Raw genomic sequence first — 21,675 nt, 5'->3', positions numbered from 1 at the left:
CTCTGTTGAAAAGAGTTTGCATTTCTGTACTTGCATAGGGCGATGCATGCACATCCTTTAATTTGTGCACATCAGTAGACCTGTTGACTTCTGTGGTTCAGATCTCTGATGAAAATCACTGTATTTTCACTGAAATCCATGGGGGAAATACCAGGTGATTTTGCAAAGTATTTTTTTGAAGGATGTAAGTTAACCAGAACGTGCAAATACTGATCAATGAGTTCTCTATTTCCCATGCCAAAACTTACAAATTCTCTGTGCCTCACACTGAAGAAACAGGACCATTAATATTACAAGACTTGTAGGTACTTTTAGAGGTTAGTATTCATGTAGCATTTGGATGTTATCATATGAAAACTGCTAAAATAACCTAAAATATTTAGAAAAGATATAGTATCTTTGTTCCCACTGTCAAAAGTCTGCTGTGCTGAAGTGGCACCAGGTTACTGAACTGAACAAAAAGAGAATCATTTCCCTTACAGTTACTGTTTGGGTTAAACATTGTCGAGACCTGTAGGTAAAGCAACCACTCCTCTCTCTGGACAAAGATAACAAACAGATAAGCTTCATTACAGAATCAAGTAAGGAGAATTACAGCCCCTGTGCAAAGTTGCAGGCGACTGTTGCAACACAAAATGACGAGCAATGATGGCACCTGTGGGCACAGTGGTTTCTCACCATAGCTCTCTGCACAGACCTGTGTGTTCGGGAAAACAGGAAATGGATCAGAAAAGGAAAAAAAAGGAGGAGACAAGGAAGCACCAGGCACCGTCTCAGAAGTATGGCAAACATGGCTTGGTGAGGGACTGCCACCATCCATGCTGCTTAATGGAGCTGTGAGTGCAGGATGCCCTGCTACTCAGTTCCTGCTGGGATGGGCAAAAAGAGAGCATGCACATTCCTTGTAAATAAGCAGGGTCACTTCAAAGATACTTGGATCTCAGCTCTAAGCCAAACAACCCAAAGGCTCTGAAATTTCAGCTGGCTGCTCAGCACAGGTAATCAATGTAAATAGGCAACAAATTATGACATGGTACTAAATCTGACAAATGTTGGCGCCTTTCTCAGTTGACAATGTGGCCACATCCACCTTTCAGTATGGGAGTTCACACGCTCCTTTGGCGAGGGATCAAGCACTCCCAGTTTGAATCCAAATTGTGCATTTTATCTCACATTGAGCTTGCTCAGGCAACAGGCAGTATTTTAGGTAACAACTACTACTTCTTGCTCCTCATACTTCCACAGGAAACTGCTGGTAGTCAGGACTTTCTTATTACAGAAGGCATCAAACGCATACAAAAGTTTTAAAATAACAAGCCATTGGGGGAAAACCCTACAACCTGTGACACTGCCTGAAGACGTGCATGCAACTGGTGTCAAGCTGTGCCAACTTAAAGCATTTTTGCAGCACCCTCCTAAGACAGCCTGGCAGTGCATATTTGTGAATTTCTCACAGGCAGGGAGTAAAATGCTTTTAAACATCATCTTATTCCCCCCTTGACTTCTCCTCCCAGCAGGGATCTCCACTGGCTGGTTTCTACCAGGCAGGTAAAGCACTACCACTTTTAAATAACAACTTCTCCCACTACTTGATTTCCTTGTCCTAAAGCCTAGGGAAATGTATCTGAACACTGGGATGCCAGCACTACAAAGCACCCACAGCTCGAAGTCGCATGTGCTGGAGCAGGATGTGACACCCTGGACACCCTGGGGGTCTGGCAGAAAGCCAGCTGTGGGGGAACCACATACAGAGACTTTGGTGATGAAATCCAGGGAGTCCGAACATTTTTGGAACACACATCACAAGCAAAGCTGCTTGTGCAGATGGACTCATCAAGAGTGGAGGGTAACAGCACAAAGGTGGGAGAGTGCTGTAATTTGACAAACTGTAAAGAAATAGCTGGACCCTCCTCCGCAGAAAACCAGTGGAAAACCTCACCTTTGGGTGAAGGGACGTTCGTACTGCCTGCAAATCAAGAACTGAAATTCAAGTAACCCCTCACAGCTACTCCCCACCTCTTCCCTGATGCTGAAACAACATCAGAGCTATCTGCTGGTGGTACTTAAATGCTTGTGTTTTTCACATCACAGAGACAGGAGTTTTGGACCCCCTGATTCCTATACTTACATACCTTTGGAAATTAGCATAAACATCTCAGCTGGCTACCAATGTGATTAAGATGTGCCTCCACTTTGCAATTTTTCCTTTGAAACAAAGCAAAGGCTTTCATTTGTTAAGTGAAAATTCCCCAGTGGAAACCCCTCTCTCTTTCCCTCCCATTTCTGACCCCATATTGGGCACTTTAATCTAATTTTGGTTTGAGGTTTTAGAAGCTGAAGGCTGCTTCTGAAGATCACTGAGGGAAAAGAAATCACTGGGAGGAACACCACACTTTGAACTGAGCATTCCTGGCACAATGCATATTGGAAAAAGCAGCGAGAGCATTTCCCACTCAATGTAGCTGTATTTTTCACAACCAGTTAGAAGAAATGGAAACCTATGGTAAATAATGCTGCTTTGTACAACTCCAATTACCCTGAATGATAAATTGCCTAATTATTTCAGCTCTAGAATCTTTCCCAAGTTCTTTATCCTTTTCTTTGTAGTCACTGTCTGCAGAACAAGAGCATTTGACTGTTACTAATTAACAAGAGGGAAAGATGCAGGACATTTAGTAAATTCGCTTCCCTTTATATCCATCTTAGAGTTATTTTTCCCCATCGAAGTAAAAAACCCAACTAATAATTTATTTAAAAGCTGCTCTGATGGAAGAAATTTTTCTCTATGACTACTCTATGATATTAGAACAGTCAGTTTTTGTTTTTTACACTCTCCAGAACACCAAGAGATTAAAGCACAGCAAGGTTGGATTAACACCTTGACATCTGTAAGGTTCTCTAGTTATCAGGCTATTAAATCTTAATTCCTGACTGCACAAAATCTTCTTCATATTCTATCCTGAGCACAAACAAACTTGATGCATCTTGAAAACAAATTCCAAAAAGCAAGAGCTTTTAAAAGCGTTTTGTTCCAGTTCACAACACAATGACTTTTTGACGGTTTGTTACTTCCTTGTTACTTCATTTAGATCAACAACAGCAGCAAGGGTTTGTGGACAATAGCCCAATGTTCAGAACTTTTTCACTTCTCAATTTTCTCCTTCAAATTTAAAGTGTAACTAGGAGTATTGAGAAAGATCATTCAAAATTTCTATTGAACCAGAAGGTCAAAATCATCTTAATGTGTTCCATCTTTAGAACTGATAGAGTGTTAAGCATTAAAAAAATTAATAAAACCCCCACAATATTAACAGAAACTTTTCTGAAATTCAATTTTTAAGATGCATGTGAAAGCAAAATGTTTTACATAGAAAATAATATTAACATTTCATTAAGTTCTGAAAGCACACTTCATACAGGTGGAAAACACTGAGTCAACAGTACTAAAGAGTGAATTATTCTGCTTGCAAAACACACCTTAATGTGCTATGCCTCAGTGACAGCCAGGAAGGATAATTCCTAGGACTGAGAAAGTAACTAAGTTCTCGGTCTCATTATATCTGAGACCTAAGGATGGTAACAGCTATTAAATTAGTCTTCATTCAAGCATCTATTTATCCACTCAGTGTTGGCTAAAAAACCAGCATTCCAGTCCATACAAGCTATTGGCATTTCTAGTATAAAAAAATTCTAAGCCTCCCCTGATCAAGGCCCCAAATGCCTCTCTCAGTGGTTGCTGCAGTGGTAAAATTCCAATTCTGGCCAGACCACTTACATAGAAAGCATTGTGGAACACTGACCACAACATTCAAAACATGACCAGTTACACTGAGGAACAAGATTTTTTGGTTGCTATAAAGGATTTGATTTGGAAAAGAGTCATAACCTTTCTTCTGAAAATCAGGCATCAAACTAGTTGTCAATAAGATTACAACCATGGACTTCAGGAGAGCTAACTTCAGCCTCCTCGAGGATCTTCCTGGAAGAATCCTGTGGGAAAAGACCCTGCAGGGAAGAGGGGTTCAAGAGAGTTGATTGATATTCAAGGATCACGTCCTCCAGGCTCAAGAATGGTCCATCCCAATGAGTAAGAATTTAGGCAAAGCAGGAGAGACACCTTAATGGATGAAGAAAGAACTCCCGTCATTACTCAAGCATAAGCAGAAAATACAGAGGAGATGGAAGCAGGGTCAGGCTATTTGGAATGAACATAGAGAGCTTGTCAGAGTAAGTAGAAATGAGATAAGGAAGGCCAAGGGCCATCTGGAATTAAATCTGGCCAAGGATGTCAAGGACAACAAGAAGGGCTTTTTCAAACACATCAATAACAGAAGGAAAACAAAGGCAATGGACAGAAGAAATTGATGCACAGGAAGTTCCACCTGAATATGAGGAAGAACTTCTTTATTGTCCAGGTGATCATGTACTGGAACAGACTGCCCGGAGAGGTTGTGGAGCCTCCCTCACTGGAGATAGTCAAGAACTGTCTGGATGCAATCCTGTGCCATGTGCTCTGGGATGAGTTTGCTTGAGCAAGGAGGTTGGACCAGATGATCCACTGTGATCCCTTCCAATCCGGCCTATTCTTTGATTCTGTGAATATTAGTGAAAAATTGGTATCATCCAGTTCTCTGAGACAGTAAAATATATTAACTGGTGTTAAATGGAACGTTCCTCAGATAGCATGTGCTTCCTACTTTTCTTTGTGTTTTCCTGACTACTCCCTTTGCCCCAGTCCTTCTATCTGGTTAAGTAAGGAAATGTTCACTCCTGTCACTAGAAGACCACTACATTTCTAGAGCAAGGGCACACCCAAAAATACCACTTTTTCTTTCTTTGCATATTAAAAGAGAAGCATAAGATGAAGCAGGATAAACAATACAAAAGCCATCTCGTGCTGATTAAAAGTAACACAAACACATTGTTAGAAATGGAAATTATTTAAATACACATGTGCTGCCAGTGTGGTAAAGAAGGGAAAAAAAAAAAAGAGGGAGGGGAGGTCACAAGAAGTTCATTCTACCAAGAATTGCTTTACATAATCATGAAATGCAAACTAGTTTCCATTCCTTCTGGCACCGGCTCATTCAGCCTTCACTTTGAATGCTTATTGACAAATAAATGGACTGGTTACTTCCTATTAATGCTTCCTAATTTATGTACATACCTGGAGGAAAAATTCCATTTTGACCTCACATTCATACAAGCTCAGATCATTTTTAAACTATGAATATGATGAATACAATTTTAATTTCTTCTTAGTTGCTGCCGGGGATTTGCTGTTTCTTAATAAATTAGGCATGTGTTCTCCTCAGCTCAACTTTTGCACCTTATGCATATAATATGTGCAATTCAGGAGTCTGTGTGAAACTTTCAGATGAAAGACCTTCTTTTCTTCAGCCATGATTCATTCTCTTCCTCCTTTTTCTCATGCAGTCATGTACAAACACGACTTGTTAGTCACTTTTGTTTATAAGTTGTTCCCCTATATCCTTCTCTTCCTCTGCCCAAAAAAATCATAGAATGGTTTGGGTTGGTAAGGACCTTAAGGACAATCTAGTTCAAACCCCTTTACCATGGGCAGTGACACCTTCCAGTAGACAAAGTTGCTCAAAGCCCCATCCAACCTGGCTGTGAAGGTTCCCAGGGATGCGGCATCCACAGTTTCTCTGGGCAACCTGTTCCAGTGTCTTACCACCCTCCCAGTAAAGAATCTAATCTAAAACTATCATCTTTTTGTTTAAAGCCATTACCCTTTGTCCTGTCACTACAGGCCCTTGTAGCAGGTCCCACGGAAAGTCCTTATTATGAAAGTGGTATTTGTTTTCACAAATCTTGAGTCACTATTGTCCTGACCAGTTAAAGTGCAACTAAAGTAAGACTTCAGCCCTTGGTCTTGAAGGCCTCTCAGAAGCAGACAGTTCAGTGGAGATCCCTGCAGCAGACAAGGATGCGAGGGCTGGACCAACATCTTCACCCTCTGAAGAACATGTCTGTCTGTCCGAGTTTGCAGAGGGATCTCATTCCAAATGGATGCTAACTAACAAAAAGCTTGAAAATGCTTCTTTGTTTAGCTTAGTATTTAATATTTAATATTCCTCGGGAGACAACTTCCCACCTGACAAATGTGACTGGCTGCTAACGCTGAGACACAGTGTGGGGTCCTGACTCAGATGGTCAAGGCCACCTTCTCTCATTTGTAAGTTCTTTCAAGGGCCAGATGGTTTGGCTTCTCCAAATTTTTTTGCACCTGAGGTTGTGCCTGTGGCTACTGTTCTCTCTTTCTTTGCTAAATAATTATGATTCAGCAGCATATACCTTATGGAAACTTTTGGTGCCTAAATTCCATGAAAAAATCTATAATGAATATATATTTATAAATATATACATATATATAATATATATATTAGTATAATACCTTTCTGGACTTGTATTCTATTTCCCATTGAGAAACCTCCTGAGTGCTAGACAGGTTGCCACCGAAAGAATAGGCACTTATACCTATGAAGGCATGCCCATTCCTGAGAAGTCATGCTACGTTCACTTCTTTTCCTGTCATATGTAGTTCTTCTGGCTAGGTTGGTGAGAGTTTGTCCCTCTCAAAGTTGTGGAGGTGGGTGGTGGTGCTATTTATTGTGGGTTGAGCTTATCTCCTTTCTCCCTTCTGCAAGGCTCAACTGCTCAGTGCAAATTTGACCTACCAATTCTACCTGGAATGATGTTCCACCCTGAAAATGATGTTACCTACATGTAGCCAAAAAGTTAATCCTGATAGAAATAGTTAGCATTGATTGGACATTGATATTGGTTTTAATTTGGTTTGCTCAGTCCCTGGGGGAAGCATGTTGATTGTCATATACAGGAGCAGTTTGGATACGAATCCTGAAGAAAACTGTAACCAGTTTCTTATTCAGCAGTGATATTTTTCCTTAAATTAAAAGCAAATATGCTCATTCCTCCATAAAAGCCTCAGATGAAAGGATGGAAGTGAGGGAGAGAAGGAATAGAAAGAGGGGAAAGATGTATCCTTCCCTTTACTTCATCTTTAAACAGATCTGCCTAATCGCATTTAAAGAGCTACATTATTAACATCTTCACCATTAAATGTTCCATGTCACTAGAAAAATTTATTCTTTAACATGAACCCTGTAGCAGTGATAGTGGGTCAATTATTATGAGGATGGCAAAATACCAGGAAAATTCAGGGGTGAAAATGAGTATCTGTCTAGCATACATTACCTGAGACTCAGTTTTGCTCAAGAATAGCAATAAGGCAGAGTCATTGAGCAACATGTGACATTGCAAGCAAAAGATAAATTAGTCTTCATGGGCAAGAGACTGATAAGCCCGAACAAATGGAAAAATAAAAGTTTTTTTTTCTTTTTATTTCTTTTACTTGGGTGAAAAGGGGTAAATGAACCCTGCAGTGTCAACAATAAGAAGTTCCTTGAAATAAAGGTACATTAATCATCTCAACAACACCATTTCAGGCCACATAGAATCACCAGTTGTCAAAAGGACTTTCCTAGGAATGAAATAAGTTTTTTTCATACTCAGGTTGTGGTTTTGGTAAAGTCAAGGATGGAGTACAATGCAATCTTCAACCTGTACGTACAGAAGTACTAAGAGACTAAGATAAATAACTGATTTCAGACATTGAGTGATTGCATGAATATCTGTAGAAATATAACCTAACAGTACTCAGTCTTGATGTCTTTAAAAGTATCTTTTTATTTGTTTACAAAAAAAATGATTGCTGACAGCTGACACTCGTGAATTATGTGAGGCTCTGCAACACCTTCTTAAAGAAAAAAGAAATCAAAGAGTGTCATTTCCATCAAGAGAATAAACAGCAACAACACACAATATTGCTTGTGCTTACTGGTTCTGTATGTTTTGTGTGTGCATGTGTATGCATGTGTAACCGCGACTCTCTGCTGTGGACTTTTTTCTGCACACTATTTACAATTCAATCTCCCTTGATAAATGCAAGCCTCCACTGTCAGCAATATTTGCTTAGTGAAGCTTAGTCTCTGTAGTTGCAAGCTTCTGAGAGCACAGAGCCTTGAGATACTGCATGAAAGGCACCAAACTCATGCAAATTGTTGTAGTAATTCCCCAACAGTGACATCTATCTCTCTGACTTTCACCTCTCTTTTTTCACTAATGCTCAGAGAAAACTCTCTGTCCTACCAAGGAGACTCTCCGCATAGACAGCTTAAAAATCTAAAGTACTCAATCAGGCAGAGAGACACCATAAAAATGGTCCTACCTCTCTCTGCTCTCTAGAAATTTTATGGGAAGGGAAAATTTTAAAATGGTAAAATCTCTTTACAATAAGACATCTCCACAGTAAGACATCTCCATTAGACTGCAGAGGTATTAGTGAAGGAGCTTTTCAGTGTGAAGAATGGAATCATAAGCCAGTGTAAAGTAGTATGGTTCCACTCAAGTCAATGATGGCAATTATCCAAGATGAGCAACTGCCACATCCAGTAACTTTGATAAATTACAGCACCAGAATCATCAGTCATAAAGGAGGTGTTTGTGTATAAATCCAGTTGAATTTGGCCCATTCACAAGTGACCATACACAGCAGCTAAAATGGGATTTAGCAGTGTCTTTTCATAAACAAAATTATGGATTGCAATGACTTCATTCAATATTATTGACATGAAAGAATAAAGATGAAACAGTCTGGTCAACATTTTCAATTAAATGTATTGAAAATATTCCTGGGCCCTAGAGTAACAGAAAATCGAGTATTTATAGGAACAGGAAGATTTGTTCCTATTAAAGAAAAAAACTCTACATCACCATTAAAATAGTGAGAAGGTATGACAGGACTTTGAAGTTTCCTAAACTTTACGGCATCTAGCCAGAGGTGAAAATGTTGGTAAGTCATACCAGCACTGAATCATTACACTAGTACTTTGTGTGGATACAAAATTGGATGGAGTAGAGACATACTGGGTCTTATCCAGCTCTTCATTCCTCTCCACACTGACGTTTCTAAGTATCATATCAAACAGTGATAAGAGCTGTACACAGCTTTTTAAAAATAGAATGGAAAACACAGTCTTGCAGTCTCCAATGACCATTTTACAGTAATAGCTGCCCTTTCCTCTATTCACTTTTATTTACCACTCCTTACTCCTGTGCTCTGCTTCACCTTTGTCAGGGTTCCTGAAAGTATTCCTAGGCACCAGTAGCAAGGAGCGGTGAGCTGCTACTCTGTCCTTCACTAGACCAGAAGCCTTATGTGTCAGTGCAGCAACACATCTCAGGGTCACTAAGTAGCACTAACTCTTCAATGCAACTTTTTCCTGGGTGCTTTAAGTAATGATGGGCTAGAAAACCTCCAAAACTTGTAGTGCCAAGGCTACCCATTTGATAATGCAAGGCTTGGTTATCCAGTACTGAGAACATGCAGTAAATTATTCCTGAAGCCAAGATTAGAATTCAGGCTGCTCCTTGCTCCAGGCTTTATGCTCTGCACCTTCAAGTATGGATTTCATTATTACAGAGACAGAGTAGTTCATTCTTATACTTCTTTTGCCCTTCTTAGCTGCCCCAAGCATTCTTGCTTTCCCTCCCTCAAGAAAATGACCTAGTTTCACTTGTTTAACCTGGTGTGTTTACTTTGCAACAGATCAGGAGCACATACATAGCCACTCACCACATTTCACCTAAGGGTAACAAATAGCTTCTCATGAGAAGTTAGCTTGATTGCCTATGTTTTTGCTATCTATTTTGTGCCATAACTCTCTCTGTCTAAAATTATGCAGTCCAGTAAACCACAAACAACAAAAAAATAATTGATAATTGTGAATGATTCAGGCTTGAGAGTAGGAAGAAGGAAGGGAGAGAGACATGTAAATGCTAAAATGGGAATAGAGGTAAGAAAAAGAGGCCTCACATTAAGGGAATCCCCAGCATGGAAGATGCAGTTTTTCAAGCCCTAAGCACTGTGGCTTAGGACAAAACACAGAGCAGCTCAGAGCACACAGTGGTGCTCAGAAGTTAAGTGTACATCTGCTCAGAACGAATGTGTGCTGCAGGCTTGCTATGCTTTTGCTAAGCACACACACATAAACAAAAATCAATATGCTTTTACAACAAAATAATCGGTCACAAGCACAAGAACTGTTCCTAAATACATGTCTTGTGAAGGGCTCTTTAAAAACTCTGCACAGGGATCATTATTGATTGAAATTGCAGAGGGTGAAGACCATGGGTGCATTCCTTCTCACTTGGTAAATATGGATAAAAACATCTCTTTCACAACTGTATAGCCTCTAACAGTTTAGGGATGGTTAGCCACAAACACTATAAAAAGAATCTGGTCTTGAAATAGCAGTCTTTCTTTTTTTCCCCCTGTGCTCCTTTACTAGTATATACCAGGCTTGCTTCTCAACTGATGCTTATCACCATACCTCTACTAATACCAAGCATGTGCCAGTTTACAGCCTCCTGAAGATCTGACCCCTCTTTGCTGTCCTGGAAACAGATTTGTGGTCTCTGTAGAAAGTAATATTATTTTATAGAGACACAGATGTAGGCGTCCTGCCCCCACTAGCTCATATTTAACTCTCCTTTCATCCTGTTTATTTTGTCTTCATGGTATCAAACCAAGCTGCACACCCAGCAACGAGCTTGTAGCAAATAGGTGCATCTTATTTTCAGTGGATTGCCCTTCACAGTGCACATACTACACCCTCAAGGGATTTATGAAGAGGATGAGGTCAAAGCCTCTACAATTTGAATTTTTATTTTTGTGTTAGAGGAATTATGCTTAAACTTATTTTTCCCAGTGCAGTTAGAGCAGACACAGGGATTCAGAAGTAGAATGGAAAGATGCAGTGTGTGAATGACAGTAGTCACCACTCAGTACCTTGTCTCTCTACTTCCCCAGAGACAATAAAAAGCTGTGCACTCTCTTTCCCTACACCCCAGAGACCCAGATAGAGGTGAGGAGGGAAATAATCTGTGTGTCCTACCCTCTACAATAACCAAAGCTAGAGTCTTCTCCTGCTTGCCAGGCTATGAAATGGGCCAAGTGCCTCTTCTCACTTTGAGGGAAAGAGGCACCATCTCCACACTGAGATATCAGCCAAGAAAGACCTAGAAGGTCCTTTAGCAAACACATAAGGATTGCCCTGGAGGTAAAAAAAGAGGTGACAACCCATGACTCACTTCAGGCACTGTTTTCTGAGGACACTTGCCTGGAAGTGTCATCTCCACCATGTATTCAGGCAGTGTGGCAGAGAGAGGCAGTGAGATCTCCCAAGGCAGCTCTGAAACAAATTTGGCTGGACACAACACGATCAGCAGGACAACATGATCAGTCAGACCTAACTCTCCTCTGGGCTTCCAACTCCCAGCACATTGCTGGGGCTAGACCGCTTCCAGCACCTAGTCTTGTATTTCTGTACCATGCTGCAGCCACTTGCACCATGCTAGCCCAGGGATCTCTAGCACAGCAGTGCCTCGGCTTTCTCCATTCCCTTTACACTCTCCCATCCTGCTAAGATACCCACTGTGCAAAACAGACGAAAATCACAGCAAACTCAACTACAACACCCAGAGCCACCAAAATACTGCTGTACATCCAGATGGACTAATCCTGCTCTCTCTCCTTACTATCACAAGGTCACCATGCTTTGCCTTTTTAGCTGGAGTGCCAAAAAGCTGGAACTGTGCCTGTCATTTAGAGCACCTTTTCTCAGATGGCTCTCACATGTCTTTATAAACTTTGGTAAATGAGTATATAAATCACTCTGTCCACCACCAAAGTACAGCCATCTCTGGGATGATACACAGCAGCTGCTGTAAAATCAGACCACAACTCTACACCACAGATTAGGGCAATAAAACACGCTGCATGAGGCAACTGAAATGGTTGAAGGAAGGAAGGGGATGTGGTGGAGAGCATTTTGTAGTTATAATTACCTGAGTATAAATTTGGCTGAAGAGGGTACTGTGTTTAATACTTGCATATCTGAAAATCAAATCAGTCTTCCACCACCTGTCAAAACAATCTGACTGTATCATTCCCCATGTCTTGGCCTTCTAAAGCCCTTCCTTTCTGAAAATTGCAAAGCACCTTGTTAAGAGCAAAGCTGATGTGCTGAGTACAAGCAACAACCTAATCAAATTTCTTAGCAACTGACTTGATAACTAACTGTGAGCCTGTAGCTTCTATGTCCTCTCCCTTCCTCTCTCTTGCATGACAACTGAACATAGCATCTATATATACTCAGCTCTAAAATAGCTGCTGCTCCCATAACTTGCAAACCGTTCACATCGATCTCATCTTCTAGGCTAAAAGTAGTTAATTACAGTCACTAAGGGGACTGAACTGCTGCACTCTTTTCCTTATTCTGGGATGGGCTCCTTGGGTAGTGTATTGCCCCTCTGCCCCCCTGCCAAATCATGAACTGTTTATAAAAGGAAATTTTTTGAAGGATGGGGCTGCACAGATCAGATCTACAAATTTCCTTGTATCAGGGACTGCAGATGTATAGTTATCCTTCTCTCCCTCTTACCCTTGGCCATACAGCAAAATATGCATCATCTAAAGCTAAACCTGAAAATTCATAAAGTACAGGGAAGTTATGTGAAAGATTCTTCCAGTAATTATATGTGACGTGGGACAGCATGGTTTAGGATGAGGACACCAGTTTGGGCTGAGGCACCACACAGACTTTATACAGTGCTAATCTGCAAAAACTATTAGTTTAGTTTGAGTGCCATCTCTCTACACATTACCACAAGCATCCTTATGTCTCCTAGACAGTGCAAAAGCTGAAATTATTAGCAAAATATTCCTAGAGAACCAAGAGAGTCAAGAATTGTGCCTTTTAATTGGATTATTATTGAAATATTACTTATGGTGAGTGACAGCTCAGACAGACCATAAACAACACAAGTACCATTTAGTTTTTGAGCTTGGATCAGGAGCAGACTCATCCGAATCTCTTGCACTGGTTCACACTGCAGTCTCCAAGTACACAGCAAGGGCTCCTTTAACTGGAACTAAACCAGACCAACTGCTAAGAGGAATTTGGTACACAGAGTCAGGCTTAGACTAACCCAGAATAAACTCCTGAGGTGCATAGATTGTGCATCCAACAGTCCTCACTACCAGCCATGCTAGAGGACGAATCTGTCTATGACAGCACACTACTAGTTAACGTGGACATGGCCATATGCATGGACTCCCTACATGAAATATCCATAAACAATCAGACAGTTAATTACTGTTTGTATTCAGCTTTCTATGCACTAACATGGAAAAGGTAACTAACTCAGATCACCATCTACAGACAGACATGAATGACATCACGTACCTATCCTATTGGATACCTCTCCCAGCAATTTCACAGTGGCATGATGGCATTCACATTGCCTTGGCCCCTGCAGGAAGCTCCACACAAGCACTTCATACTCACGTGTTTTGCAGAGAACTCATCAACTTCCTGAAGCACCTTCTCCTGGCACTCTGGGTTGGTGGCTAGCAAGTATGTGGCAAAGGACAGCGTGCTAGTGGTGGTCTCATACCCAGCAATCAGGAATAGGAAAGCTTGGCCTGCTATCTCATCCTCTGTTAATGTCTTCTGAACCCTTTCAGGTGGGGTCCTGCCAGGAAGAGGTGCCTCATTCTGTCTGGGAGCAGCAGATGGGCTGATCACATCAGAACACCCGGCTGCCAGGGAGCCAGCTGAGTCACAGGAGTCAAGCATCCACTGGAGAAAATCACTGCGCCTCTGCAGAACACAGGACGAGAAGAAACATGAATGGGTCACAGAGAAAGACCTTAACCCACAGGGGATGGCAAGAGAGAGCTGCTTCCCATTTGTACTGCACACTTGGCTCCCACAAAATGGCCACCAGTCTTTCAGTGCATGAGAAGGCTTCTACAGATCAGCTGGAAATACTGTAACCAAGAGCCTGTCACTGCTTTCTTCACATAGAGATGAGATTGATCCGCCCCCAATACACAACAGGTACATATTTTCACAGATGATTGCTGATGGTCAGTTCTCTACAGAGCTACTTTCATTCTCAGGGTGAGTTTTTGGCACTTGCTGGAAATCAGGGGATTGACATAGACATTGTACACTCAGCCCCATGGGCACTTGTCACATGGAGGTGGCACAACTCATTCGTGGAGGAGTTGGTCCATCTGCTTGGGTGCACCACCCTCGTTTGTTCATATGGTCCAAAGCATGAAAGTCACCATCTAAATTCAGGGTTGAATCTACAATACTTTCTTACCAGCTTAACCTGACAGGACTTAAAACTGATCTCAGCAAACTGGGACATCTTTTTATGAGCAAGTACAGATATAAACGTAGTTTTATGTTACCAACATAATTTTGGGGGGGTTTACATTTTTTAAAAACATATTTGCAGAACTGTATTACAACAGTAAGTATTCCTCTACCATAAAACCTGTTCGGGTGGTTTGTATTTGCAAAATGCCTACCGAATGATTCTACTGCTATGAAAACTGCTTTCTTTTACACTGGTTTCTGACACAAAACCTCTAATAAACAGACCTATAGACAAGAGTGAGCTGACTCCAAACCAGCCTGGACAGCAAGCTTGATTAGGCTTTGAAATATAACCCAAAAGGTTTGAATTGACTTTTGCGAGTGGGCATAATAGAATTGTGCTGAACCCAAGCCATAAGGCTGTGTGATTGATTTTCAATTCCTCAAATACCAACAGAATACGTGATAGCTCAAGGACTTCAAAGTGACTGCAGTGCCAGAACATGACAACTTGTGCAGTGGGATGGACAAAAGAAGGGACCAAGTCTTTTTTCAAAAGAAAAGAATATGCTGTAAAGCTGCATTTATCTGTTAAAAATAAATCATTGAATGATTTCTTGGATCTGATGATTGAGAGATAAAGTAGAAAAAAGAGCCAGACAAAAGGACGGGCAAACAAGATAAGAGTAAGGAAGAACTAATTAATTATAAATGTCTAAGGATTTAATCAGATTATTTATTTTTCACATGACATGGGAAAAGAGAGCAGTTAAACAACAAAACAGGAGAAATACTTAGTGTCCTGTGCTTAGTTCTGCTGCCAACAAACTGTTCTGATCGATCTACAGGCAGAGAGGAATGGTTATTTTGGGGTTTGAGTAACACAAGGGATTGGCACACTGCCTCTTTAACACTCCTTCCCTCCACCTCACAGAACCTTTTCATTTTGCATGTGTATATTATGCACCTTGTACCCATGACCATAGTGCAGCTTGCACCCTGGTACACCCAAAAATCAATGTTCCAGGTAGCAGCCAGTGCCAGCCACAGCATGCTGAAGGACTCTACACATTGGCCAGCCAGACTGAATCACTTCCAAGGCATGGCAGATACGCTTTTCCACCAGTACGCAGGGGCACACAAAGCAACGTTATACACATTGTGCTCAGCAAATGAGCTCCAGCTCTGAAAATACTTCCTTGTGCCTAGACTTAGGCACAATTTCCACCAGCATGATAGGATACCTCTGCTCTATTATATTCCTCTAGATTGGAGGAAACAAGACTTCATGCAGACTTCAGCTGTGAATAGCTAAAAATCTCATTTAACTTTTCCAGGAAGAGCTTTATTCACATCCTGGGAGTCCATATATTGCACAACTCAAGAGTCCAACTCTTTGACACAGCCTGTGCTTCAGAGATTTCCCTGGAACTAATATTTGCATTTGGCCACTTTTAAAATTAAAAAGAAACACCACCAAACACCCTCCACCCAAAAAAAACCCAAAACAACAACAACAAAGAGAGTCCAGATCCCATATATTCATTAATGTGTGGATAAACTAGTTCAATGTAGTAATGAACCACATCTGTAGCAATATTCTCTTTTATCTGTAAAGCCAGTCACCATCACCTTAACTACTTTTATAACATAAAAATGTAAAATTACATTCATATTCAGTGGAGTTGTAACACTGTAGCATCCTATAGCTCAAAAGGTATAACATTTGGTATGGTTCTGCAACCATCCTTCTCTAGCCGTGAATTTTCTTGTAAACAAACCCATTGCTCTCTGAGGGTTTGCAGTTCCCAGTCATGAGCTGTTAGCCAAGTCTGGTCTTATATTTAGACAATACACTCTCTGGAGACCCCATAAGATGTTTCTCCAGCCTTAGACAAAATCAGGTCCTGGCCTTATACAAAGCATGTGGTTATTGCTAAGATAGTAAAGTAATAACCATAATGACTAGAGAATAAAATTTCATTCATGAGAATTTTTGCTGAAAGCAAACTTAATGAATACTAGCACAAGTGAATATTCCCAAGAATGTGCTCTGAAATGCCTCTGTGGCCATTTTGAGGAGCTCTTTTTATTACTCACATAATATATTTGGTTAGGAATTTAAAAGCTTGTCTTGTTGCAGAATCTGTTTTTAAGGTCACCCTATCGAGAAACAACTAGATACCTTATCTGTGCCATGTAATTTGCTCACAGGTGAGCAGGTGTTGCTAAGAGCAATGGCTTCATAAACAGCCCTTGCAAAAACAACATTCATCTGTAAAAACTACTTGAATAATAGTGGGGAGAAGAAAAGTGCAACATTAGAAAGATGCAAGCTTTTTCCAGGATAATTTTACACAGTGGAAGGAGCGATATTCTAGTAAAGCTTCTCTTCCTTATGCTTCATTCTACTTCACTTTAGGCATCAGTATAGAAAGCAACATAAAAAATCATCATCAACCCAAGCAAGAGAAGATATTTCCAGGGTTATAACAAGTCATAATGAAACATATTTTTTTCCGCACCATCAGGATGGAAAAATCACTCTAATTCAAAAACCTAACAATAGCAATAGAGGCAAATACTACCATAAAACCAAATATAATTGGATTGTTAAGTGCTAGAAATGAGGAAAAGGTATCTCATGAAAATTCACAGGAGGGGTTTCTCCACTTTGCTTACCAGCAGAATGAAAAAAAACATTTAAAAAGGCATTTTTTTCAGTTTGACAACAGACTGGGTACTGACAGTGTCACTGCACAAAAAACATTCTCTGGTCATCACATCCCACTGCTGGTTTCCTTTTTTCCATCAGGGACATTTGTTTGATTTTCCTCACAAAAAGCAGAAGCCCATAATAGCCTCTATCCTGCCCTCTGACACTTGCATAGTTATGTTACAATGGCCTCAGAAAAAAGTTCCTGCCAAAAAAGTACGGTGTGCTAACGCGATGGACTCTTCTTTTGCCCTCATACAACATAGAGCCTGTCATTAAGCCAATGATAATTGAATGGAAAGCTATGATTTGAAAAAAATAAAGTAATTTGAATGCAGTATGGGACAGGGTGCATGTCTAGCTTGGTGGTGACACAGACATCCCCTTTGAAATATATAATAAGACAAGCCCCGCTTCCAGCTTCCCCAAGATAGACACCTTGCAATATATTTCCTGACACCAGTGTTCTGGGCCGTATCATTTCTCTCATTAGTCTCCTTAAACATCACCTGGCCATGCAGAGAAATCACTCTGCACAGAACCGTAACGAGCGCTGTGCTAGGCGCTGGAAGAATAGACGTGTGCTGTGCTGGGGAAGGCCAATCCACAGCATCCATCTCCCCTCCTCAAATCACTGCCTTTAAGTTTTGCAGCTGTCAGAAGAAGAGAGATGTATCCCTCACACACGAGATGCATCATGACTTTCCTCACAGGAGGCAAGCATCCTGGGGGGCGGGGGACATCTCCAGCTCTTTCCATCCTAAACAGGGAACTGTGTTTTCATACCTCAGATTGACATGCCAGCTGACCTTCTGGCAAATTCACCACTGCTTTGGGGGTCCAGAGGGCCCTTGGGTTATGCTTTTGGTAAAGAGATTAAGCCATTCAACTTCTCTGCAAGGTGAAGTCAAAAATTACTTAAGGAAAACTACCTAATATACATCAGTTGGAATTTTTGTTCTTAATGCTGTGATTTCAATTATGTTTTCTTCATACTATGCTCAAATTTTGCACCACTCTGATAGTTTAGCTCCCCATTTGGAGTTCAAGAGAGCCACAAAAAGCAACTTTAAGTTGAATCAAGGAATAAAAATAAATGCCATAATTGGTTGGTATTCTGTAAAGCACTTGCTGTGGTGTAAAAGTCATACAATGAATGTTGTAATATAATACCATTCACAATAAACTGTACAGACCCTCCTAGTCTTTCTCAAATGCTCTGAGGGCAGCTCAAAACAGATAGACTTCAGAATCCATATCTAACAGGTAGGAAGATCACATCTCACTCATATTATCTCAGCAAACTTGTACACACTGCTATATCAGTGTATATACAGGTCACATTTTATAAGCTTGATTTGGCAACCACCTTTTTAAGTGAGACAACCTATGTCACCAGGAAGTCATCAGTAAAGCACTGTGGTAGCTACCCAGATCCTTTGGAAAAAGAAGCACAAAATGCTGTCCCACTAAAAGTATTATTTTGCCAACCTTCTTTGAAAGGATCAAATTCAATCTCTCTCTAACACTTACAGGTTTCCTTTGGTTTCTCAGTGAAATCACAAAAAAACCCCCAGTTTCTGACAATATATCCAATTCCAAAACATTTCAGAGAGATTGTCCTTTTGCTTTGTGCTTGAACACAAAAGCTTGAAACAACTCGAATGCCGGAGTTGACAGCCCCCAAATTTGTGCGTCTGGAGGTTGAGGACACGGTGCTCTCACAGGTGATGCTCAGCTCTGGAGGGACTGCATGGTTTGGTCATTATTCAGGAGTGGTTGGGAGACTTTTCAGTCTGGCAGATAAAACTCTTTAGTTTGCATTTTTTAACATCAGCTGATGAAACCATTGCAATGCTTTTATTGCAAATGGGCTGAATGTCTGATGGCAGGCATGTTTTACAAAGCAATTTAACATGCATTTAAAAACTGACTAAATTTAAGGCAAAAAAAATAAAAACTCACTAAGTGCTCACCTGGAAAGTGGAGCGCCTTTTGCCATCCTGGTCTGATCTTAATATTTATGTTAAAATCCTAGACTGTAAAGATTTTGTATAACTTTAGACTTTTTCTGATATTTTCATATATTATCATCACTAATCTGCCATGCAAGTTTCTGGCAGTAGTTCACAGCTAAGAGGGAGCATTCAGTGACACTGCATTTGGCATCAGAAGTTACAGCAATGCCTTTGCTTTCTACCTGAAAGAAAAAAGAAGTGTCCCTTCAATAATGCTGCAAAAAGGCAACATGAAATGCTGACCAGGCCCAGAAGGGGCAGGTATGTCAGCAAACAGATGAAAGCACTCGAAAATAGAAAGTATTAAACATGGTAACAAAACGTATCTTCTCTATGTGACCAATGTTCTTTTAAAAAATAAAAACAAAGCCAAGATGAGGCCTGAATTAGAGTATGATATGGATTTTATTGGCTGAGTTTGCCACTAAATCTTCCAAGTGACCAGTATGAATTACTGGTTAAGCACTGACCTGAGATGCTTAAAGCTGCAGTCCCCTTTTTGCCTTTAAAGCACAGTTATAACTGGTACAGCTTCTCCATCTGTAAAATTGGGACAACAAACATCAAATCTTATAAAACCCCATGAAGAAAAGCTAATGATGCTCTCAGAAAACCCTTCAAGACCTAGGATGAAAACAGATTTACAAGACTCAAAGAGTTTAAGGCAAAAGCATCATCACAGGGGGAAAAGAGCCCTGGAAGGAACTGAGCAAGTTATCTACTTCATCCCCTTGCCACAAGGCAACATCAGCCAAACCAGCACTGACAGCTGTTTGTCTAACCTGTTCTTAAAAACCCAGCAAACCCTCACTTCCCACAGCCTCCCCAGGCAGTCCACCCCAGCACTGGACCATTTTTCATCACTGGAGAGGTTTCCCCTCCTCCAGTGAGTCACTGCAAATATTGTAAATCATTAGATTTCACCCCCAACCTGTGTTTATATATATTTCTCTCTCTCTCTCTCTCTCTGTCTCTGTATATATATATATACATATATATATATATAAAACTTCAGTGGGTCCCGTAGGTCTTTAACAAAGCATGATGATAACAGAAAAATCATAGTGTAGAAAAATACAAAACTATTTTCATGTAGTAGTGCCTCTACCCATAAGGTGAGGGAGAAGAGTGTTCAGGTACTGATGGTTTCCTCCTCAAAAGTTTTGCACTTTTCTGACCATCAAAATGCAAAGTTTAAAAGCATTAATAATCTACAGAAGCATGGGTAAGCCTAATTCAACCTGAAAATAATGCTGTGGGCAATTCTTAAAACCAAGGTTTTGTTAGCAACCCATCTCCCTTCAGTTTAAACTGCTGCAAGTGGCACTAGAGCACTCACATCTTGAAAGACAGCAGTCTTCTTCTCCACATGTTCCCACACAGAGCAGGGATGAAAAGAAATCTGAATTTCAGATTTAATTGTTAGTGAATGAAGAGGGAGCAAAGAACTGTTTCTGGTTGAGGCAATCTTAATATAGGTCTTTACAACTCTTCTAGAAGGAGACTGGTTTTAAGATCCTAGTCAGAGGCCTGACTTGGCTGAAGTGATCTGTAGGATGAAGAAATACTACAGTTATGGGTGAGAGAAAATAAGACACACATCTATTTGATTGTTTCATTAACTGTATGGGCCCACAGAGAAACCCATGGCTTTCCTAGAGAGCTGGAAACCCTTCCAGCAGTTCTTCAGTGTAAAATCGAGGGATTGCTCACAGCCTCATCCATTTACACCCCTAATGAACTGGCCCATCTCTGACTCTGGGAATTTTCTTTCCAATACCAGGCTGAGCAGAATGAGCTGAGTGTCTAAGAGAAGTGCTAAGTTTTTCTCCACGAAATTCACTCTGATCGCAAACAAATGTCATACACTTTGTGGCTGCTGCTTGGCACCTCTGCCATGTAGGCCTGGTAGCCTCAGCCCAGGGCACAGCACAGCATTACAACCAGGACAACTCCCTCCATTGCATGCACGCAAGGGGAAGGCTCAGAAAACAGCCCAAAATTCAATGGCTAGAGAGTGTTGTTATCCAGTGTTCTCAGTTCTCATCGTGGTGAGCAAGAGACACTGGTAGCAAATATCAGTGGACAGTAACCTCCTAATTCTGTATTTGCAAAACATTTAGGATAACACCACTCTGATAATGACTCCTGGCATTATCACAGTACAAACAATAAATATTGGATTTGAGTGTGTGGTAGCTGAGCTTCTCCTGCCCCACACGTGTTTTGCAGCTCGAAGGTGGAGAAGTGAGCTTATCAGAATACACAGTGGGAAAACAGAGCAAGAGAAGAACTAACTGAGTGATGGGGTAAAAGAATAGTTTGTGCCAGGCCCCCTCATGTATGCCAGGGTGTGGAACAGGCACAGATTCCCAAGTCAGCAATGAGCTGACCATCCTACTTCACACTGTGTGCATGCAGTTGTCTCCCAAAGCTTATCTGGCCTCCCAGCAAACACTCTGACACTCCTCTTCTCTGTTATTTGCACAAGGAAGGGAGGATACAGGAAGGGAGTGTTTTAGGCTAAGTATCTGACACCCAGAAGCTTGACCCTCTGCTGACTTAAATTGCTGACTAAAGGCTGCTGTTGCAGGCAGCCCTCTGTTCCTTTTCTATTTGCCACAGATTATAATTGTATTTGCTTAAATTTAATTCCTGAATA

The 21,675-nt window shown here is 40.8% G+C and overlaps 1 protein-coding gene across 5 annotated transcripts in view; it reads right to left on the bottom strand.

Moving 5' to 3' along the window:
- Positions 1 to 21,675, bottom strand: part of TBXAS1 (thromboxane A synthase 1) — a 262,385-nt gene that overhangs the window by 51,210 nt on the left and 189,500 nt on the right. For all 5 annotated transcript variants that reach the window (XM_039383165.1, XM_039383168.1, XM_039383167.1 and 2 more), the window contains one exon: positions 13,455 to 13,769. In XM_039383165.1, coding sequence (XP_039239099.1) covers positions 13,455 to 13,769 — 315 coding nt within the window. The remainder of the gene's footprint in view (positions 1 to 13,454; positions 13,770 to 21,675) is intronic.

The sequence above is a fragment of the Pipra filicauda genome, unplaced genomic scaffold, assembly GCF_003945595.2.
Source record: "Pipra filicauda isolate LSUMZ 115617 unplaced genomic scaffold, ASM394559v2 scaffold2_size9829703_pilon, whole genome shotgun sequence".
NCBI classification, from domain to species: Eukaryota; Metazoa; Chordata; class Aves; order Passeriformes; family Pipridae; genus Pipra; species Pipra filicauda.
The sequence above is the reverse complement of the archived record's forward strand: the minus strand, read 5'-3'. Positions and strand labels throughout refer to the sequence as shown.